Below are 6,916 nucleotides of genomic sequence, written 5' to 3' on the forward strand. Positions count from 1 at the left end.
CTCCCGGTGTGAGCTCCCGGTGCCTGCCGCTGCTCCCAGTGCCCACTCCCGGTGCTCACTGATGCTCCCAGTGCCTGCCACCACCCCCGCTGCCCATTGCCGCTCCCGGTGCCTGCTGCTACTCCCGGTGCCCACCTTCACTCCCAGTGTCCTCCGACCCTCGCAGCATGGGTTTGGTGACCTCCAGGGAGCCGTCGTGGGGCTCAGGGGTGATGCCCAGCAGCTCGCAGAGGAGGGCGTAGACGTTGACGCTTTCGAAGGGCTCCACCACCAGCCCCTTCTTAAAGGCCGGTCCCACGGCACGGAAGATGGTTTTCATGTTCATGTCCTCGTTGTCGAAACCATGCTCCCCTTTATTAAACTGGACCTTGATCCTCTGGAGGGGAGAGTGAGGATGTGAGCACCCCAACCCCTCCACCCCCAGCACGGCCCCGGGGGCAGCAGCACTGCTGGGTGCCCCCGTGTCTCCCACCTCGCACACACTGTTCTGCTCCTGCAGGGTTTGATGGTCTGGTTGGTTCCTTTCGGTTTTGGAAGCTGATCTATTAGTGTTATACTCTGCAGCAGCTGGAGGTGTCCTCAGACACCCTTCCCAAGCAATTACATCCTGCAAGTTGCCTCCCTAAACATCAGCACACCCAAATTTTGTTGTACTGAGGAGCTTCCAATGGGAAGCTGCCTGCTGGCCTTAACATTGGACCTTCCCTTCATACCAGGCTAGGAGAGGATCCTGACACAGAGATTTGCATTCATGCAAGTCCTACCCCAAGGCTTCTGGACACTTTATCTTCTCAACAGCAGAGAAGATCTTTACACAAAGAGCTTGAATTTCAATCTGTTTTTAGGGAGACCAATCAGCACAAAGGCCTAAAGCTGGGTGAGTGCTGGGGTGCTGTGAGAGGAAGAGGAGGAGAGAGGCTCATCCCAAAGGACAGTAGAATATGGCTGTGCATACACCTTACCCCGTGGATCACATATCCTGGGTCGCTGTACAACACGAGTGGGGTGATCCGAGGGTGGTTGGCATAGTGGAATTTCTTCGGAAACTCTTCTTTCTTGTACACGTGCAGGTTCGGGTGGGCGTTTTTCAGGACTGAGTACACATGCTCTAATCTCCCCTCCTTTGGCACCAGGAGTCCGTTTGGTCCGTAATCTAAGAGTTCAAAGTCGATGTCTTGGAACGTGAAGTTGTTTATGGTCCGGATAAGAATCTCGTTGGTCTTTATGACGGTGTCCATGCCGTGGTCAGACGTGATGATGAGGTTGAGGTTTGATTCCAGGTCACTTTCCCGGATACGCTGCCTCAAGTAACCGACGGTTCTGTCCACCTGCTCGATCATGTTTTTCCTCTCTGTGGATTCAGGGCCAAACTTGTGTCCTGAGGAGTCTGGCTCTCCGAAGTAGAGTGCGATGAAGTCGAGGTTGTCCACTGTGAACCATTCCATGACCGTGTCAATGTTCTGCCTCCAGTTGGTTTCGTTGCTGTAGCTGAATATGGCAGGCTCCACCAACTTCTTGTTCACTTCTTCCCCTTGGTATTTTGCTTTTCCTCCAGGGAAGTAGATAGAGCCTGTCTTCAAACCCTGTGAGTGGAGACACTCCATAAACTCCCCTGAACTTGCTTGGCAGTGTCCCTCCATCTGTCAGTGCAGCTACCTCCTAATGAGATTTTTTTGCTCATTGCCAATTAAAAGTGATTAACTGAAGGCACTGCCCTGTCACACTGGTTTTCTCACTGTGTTAGTAACACCAGTTAGAACTTTGGAGTCAGTGACCCATTTGCAGCTTGCATGGGCTCTCTGGTTCTTTATCATCAAGACATTAAGTTGTGTTTTGTTGAAATCAGAGGAGGCATTTTGGCAGGTAAATACGGGCAAAAGGTATATGTCTTGGGCCAGGTCTCAGGTCCTGTCTTAAAGCCAGATTCAAAGCCTGCTGGGCTTGCTGCAGGCCCCAGGGAAGAGGGAACTGGCCCCCAGGGCTGCCACCCCCCTGCCCTGGGTGTGCCCTGAGGTGTATGGAACCCCTGGACTCAGGATGTTCCCTGAGGAACTGGGGCTGAGGCTTCTTTAAACAGGAACAGTATAACCTGTTTCATTAATGTCTTAATAAAGCTGAAATGCATCTATTATTTTTTGCTATTTTTAATAGAACGATCATAATTATTCCTGCCAGTGTCTGGAGATTTCCGTTTTTTGCTGGTCTAATTAGCCTGACATTCTCAGGGAGGCTGGGAACTCACAACCACCAGGGATAATGGCTTGCCTGTAGCTTTTCCTGCAGGATGGCAGGTGGGGTGGGTCTGTGCAGGGTCGGTGTGTGTGAGGAGGTGCCTCACTTGCCTGTCTCTGGGCAGTGATCCAGATGGGCAGGCTGCCGTTGTCCCACCAGCTGCTTATGCCTTGCGTGGTGTAGTAGGGCAGCTTCACACCCGTGGTGGTGTTGAACCACATGTTGTGGACCACCCCGTGGTTCTCCAGGTATCGCCCTGTGGGACAGATGAAGGGCAGGGGGTGAGCCAGGCTGTGCTGGGCAGGTCTCACCCCTCTGCTGGGTGATGGGTTGCCTTGGGTCAGTGGGGACCTTCGGCCTCCCCCTCCCACCTCTCCCTTTGCCCCTTCCTCCCACTGCCTCATACAGAGTGGGGTCCTGGGGCAGGGAAGGAGGTGCTGTGGGAATGCCACCTCCCATGTGCATGGGTTGGTATCTGGTGGGTCTCACCTGGACCAAGCCAGGCACTGGGGCCACCTGCATTTTCTCCTGCCCTCTCAGCACGGGCAGGTTCTGTTATCCCATGTTCACCTAAACCCACGAGGTCAGTGAGCAGGAGAAGTTCCCATCAGAAAGGAGAGATTTGCACTTTGACTCTCATATTTTGTGCTATTTTTATTATAGTGGTGCCAAGGACTGCGCAGTCCCCTCTGCGTGATGTCCCCGTCCTCCCTCGTGTTGACGCTGCCTCCCTGCCTTTGCCTATCAGCAGTTTTCATTAGCATGCTCCACTCTTTTATGCCAAGGTTATTAATTAAAATCTTAAATAAGATTGGCTCCAAAATCGATTCTTCAGGAATTCCCCTGGTGCCCTCCCTCCAGCTTGACAGTCTCCTCTCAGCATCCCCTGCATCCTCTTCCCATAGCCCCTCAGTTCCCCACGTTACAGATTTTGTACTAATCTTCATCTTCTCTGCCTTAACTAATGATTTCCCATGTGGCACTGTATCAAATGCATTACTGAAGTCCTGAGAGATTAAATTTAGAGCATCTCCCTTGTTTAAAAAATAATTTATCTTACCAAAGGAGGCTATCAGGTTGCTCTGGCACTATTTACCTTTGATAAATACAGGTTAAGTTCATGGAATCCCACAGTGGTTTGAGTTGGGAGGGACCTTAAAAACCATCCGATTCCACCTCCCTGCCATGGGCAGGGACACCTTCCACTAGACCAGGCTGCTCCAAGTCTCATTCAACCTGGCCTTGAACACTCCCAGGGATGGGACAGCCACAGCTGCCACAGGGCCTCACCACCCTCACAGGGAAGAAGTTTTTCCTCCTATCTAATTTACATGTACCATTTTTGCAGCCCTTGCCTTTTCTCTGCTCTAAAGCTCTGTGTGCTGCTGGGTTTGGAGCTCCTGACAGCGTGTCCTTCACTGATGCATAAGCCTTGACTTTGCCCTTCCCCAGCCCTCCTTGCAGCTCCTCTGGCTGGGCTACTCACCGGTCAGCAGCGTGAAGTGGCATGGGCTGGTGAGGGTGATGAAGGCAGGAGTCATGTACTTGGCCTTCACCCCTTCTGCAGCCATAGTGTCCAGGTGGGGGGTGTCCACGTCCTGGTCGTAGTTCCACCGAAAACCATCAAAGGACACGAGGAGGAGTTTGCTGCGGTTGGGTGCCTGCTGCAGGGGGATGCACCTTGCTAAGGAGAGGGCAGCAAACAGCAGCCCCAGTGATGGCAGCATCTTCATGCCCTTGAACAGGAATAGCCCAGATGTCTGGAGAGCTCACATTAATATGTGTGGGATGGGACTAAGTTCAGTCCTTATCTAATCTTGCAGTTGCTGATGGGGTGCATGGCTTCAGCCAGCACTTCGTATCAGAGCCTCTCTGGTTGTGTCTCACTGCAGTAGATCGGCTTAAATTTCCTGATGGGTCAAATGCCAAATCTGCCTCTTCCATCAGAGGCAGTGGGTGCTGTGTTGGTGTGCATGAATGGGAAGGATTGCTGGTGTGGTGGGAGGCTGGGAACTGGCCTGCACAGCCCCCCAGGTCCCCACCACCATGTCTCTCAGCCCACTGTGGTGTCCTTTCCCCACTCCTGGCTCTCAGTGCCCTGCCCTGTGCTCAGCAGTTTGGCCTCACAAGGCGACTCACCCCCCCCAGGGCTGCTCGTCCACCTCAGGATGGGGGCTCAGAGGATCAGGGAGGAGCTTGGATTTACCCAGGGTTCTCCAGTGTGGCTTTGTGGAGCTGAACACTGGGGAAGGAGGATCTTCCCTGGATCCCGGCCATGCATCAACTCCCAGAGGTGCTCCAGAGGGTGAGCCCAGCTCTGAAGCCCCTGTATCCCATCAGCCCAGCTCCCACTGCCCGGGCTCTGTTGCTCACCGTGGATGACCCTCATCCACTTACAAACTGCTGAGCTTCACCCTATCAGCATCCCATGTTATCAATATCTGCTGGTTTATGGCTTCTCCGGGGTTTAATCATTGCTGACGACTCATTTCTCAGCAAAACTGAGTTTAAGGCATTTGTAGAGTTATATAACAGAGGTTGCCCTAGTTCTCTGGGCTCTGAACTCCCAACCTTTATGTCTTTGCTGGCGTCCCTTTACTCAGGTCCAGATTTATTCCTGGGTGCTTTGCATCCCCTCCTCGCCAAGCAGAGCCATCTCCACCAGTTTCCCCAACACTGGGTGGGGTCATTTCTGGGTGTTTTTCTCCAAGGCTGAGCTGGGCAGAGGAGTCTCAGGCACATGGGTTCGTCCTTTCTGGATGAATGACAGTCTCTTTGTAGCCCTGAGCATCCTGAGTGTTCCCATCTGGACCAATTCCTCAGGGTGCATCAGCATCTCTTCGCCTGTGTGTGTTTCCCTGGTGTGACACAGGATAATATTTCAAGGGCACTGTGAGTGGTCCAAGCATTCCCACCAGGGACCTCATGGCAAACACCAGCTGGGAGTGCAGCCTTGGACATTCTGTTTGCAGGCAGTGGAAACGCTGGGATGGATCCTGCCCTGTGCCTCGAGCCCTGAGCCAAACCCTTCTGCTAACAGAGGGCATCAGTGTTGGACTGATGGCAGCCCAGCACCTTTCTCTGCCAGCCCAGCACCCCTCTGTGCCAGTCCAGCACCTTTCTCTGCCAGCCCAGCACTCCTCTCTCCAGCCTGACGCTGCTGTTTACTCAAGGAACTATTTTTTATCAGTGCCCTGGGTCCGATATTGTCCTTCATCGAGGACAGAGGCTCCTGGCAGAACTGAGGGTTTAAAGGGCTCACATGATAAAGATATTATCATTTACTAAGCTCTTGGAAATTCCTATATATTCAGTGTGTTGTTCCAAGGTGGGTCACCAGGTCCCTGTGCCACTGCTAACAGCGCGGGAAGGTCCTGATAACGTATCGTGTTCATCGGCTCTGCTGGGAGGGAAGAGATGAGCTAGAAGGAAGCACTGCACTAATCTCCAAGGAATATTTGATATCAGGAGTGTTTCAAAGCACATTTTGCTCTGAGGAGCACGAGGCACTGATAAAGAACATCACCTTTGGCCGTGCTGCCTGGGGACACTGCCAGTCCCACCCAAACCGGCTGATTTGGCACTAAGGATGCCCCAGGAGCTCCTTCCGTGTGTGGATGTGCCCGAGGGGCTGGGGCTGCTCTGGGCCCACCATGTCCCTGCTCAGCATCCTCCAGAGCACGGGCTCCATGCTGACAGCAGTGATCCTGCATCCTTGGAAACACTCCTGAGAACAGGCGTGAACTCTGAGGGCATCACCAGGTATCAGCCTTAGCAGCTCAGTGGGGATCATGGTCCCTGCTAAGCACATTGGGGCTGGCACTGTCCATCCTGCACTTGTGCCCCAATTAACTCCATGAAGACTGATGAAGGGGCTAAAAAATAGAGACCAGGAGCCCAGAGAAGTTACCCACCGGTGGAAGTACCCCACTCAGGGGCCCAGCCTGATTCCAGCCTTTGGAAAAAGCGACGTGCTCAGCACCCCACGGGCAAACACACAGCTCCCTGGGGCGGGTGGACACGTGGGCAGTGCAGGGCAGTGCCAGGGAGCAGTTTGGGCAGGCAGGGGCTGGGCAGGTTTCCTTCTTTATTTTTTCATTTTCAAAGGGATAAACCTCCTGTGCCAGGACCTTGTGGTTAAAGCTGCCCCGTGAGCAGAACAGGAGTGCTGCACCTGGGGGGTCTGGGGTGACGGTGGGGGAGGTTCGTGGAGCTGCTGGGGATGGGATGCACCTGGGACAGCTGCGTGGAGTGATGGGTATCGTAACAGCCCCGAGGTCAGGAGCAGAGCAGCACTGACAGGGCATTGGATGGAACCAGAAGCAGCCCCGGACTTGGCCCGAGCCCTGAAGCAGATGGAGGGAGGAAGGTGCTCCAGCCAAGCAGCTTGGAAAGGTTAGAAAAGAGGAAGGAGGTGGGAGAAGAGGCTTTGAGTGCCGCGGGGGGGGGCTCCTTGGGCAGGATGTGGATGCCGGTACTGGCGGGGAAGAGTTTGGGTCTTATCCCCGGGAAACTGCTCCCTTGTTGCTCCCGAGAGTCCTGGATCTGCGGGAGCCGATGAGGCAGTGCGGTGTCCGTGCAGGTCTGGCCGCAGAGCTGGACCCACTCACCAGCGCGGGGGTGGCTGCAGAGACCCCCCAAATCTCCCGTTTCCTTGAGCCCCTGCAGCAAAGAGCCGGGCGGG

The 6,916-nt window shown here is 54.1% G+C and overlaps 2 protein-coding genes across 2 annotated transcripts in view; both read right to left on the reverse strand.

Annotated features, from left to right (window-relative positions):
- Nucleotides 1-97, reverse strand: part of CBX2 (chromobox 2) — a 10,683-nt gene extending 10,586 nt beyond the window's left edge. The window contains exon 1 of the mRNA XM_029960121.1: nucleotides 60-97. Coding sequence (XP_029815981.1) covers nucleotides 60-97 — 38 coding nt within the window. The remainder of the gene's footprint in view (nucleotides 1-59) is intronic.
- Nucleotides 98-118: 21 nt separating this feature from the next.
- On the reverse strand, nucleotides 119-3,965 carry ENPP7 (ectonucleotide pyrophosphatase/phosphodiesterase 7). Its single transcript, XM_008921841.3, has 4 exons — nucleotides 3,719-3,965; nucleotides 2,343-2,488; nucleotides 963-1,583; nucleotides 119-376 (listed from the first exon to the last, which is right to left on the reverse strand). Exons 1-4 carry the CDS (start codon nucleotides 3,963-3,965, stop codon nucleotides 119-121), a joined length of 1,272 nt encoding a protein of 423 aa, XP_008920089.1.
- Nucleotides 3,966-6,916: the final 2,951 nt, after the last annotated feature.

The sequence above is a fragment of the Manacus vitellinus genome, unplaced genomic scaffold, assembly GCF_001715985.3.
Source record: "Manacus vitellinus isolate BGI_N305 unplaced genomic scaffold, ASM171598v3 scaffold_24_pilon, whole genome shotgun sequence".
Lineage (NCBI taxonomy): Eukaryota > Metazoa > Chordata > Aves > Passeriformes > Pipridae > Manacus > Manacus vitellinus.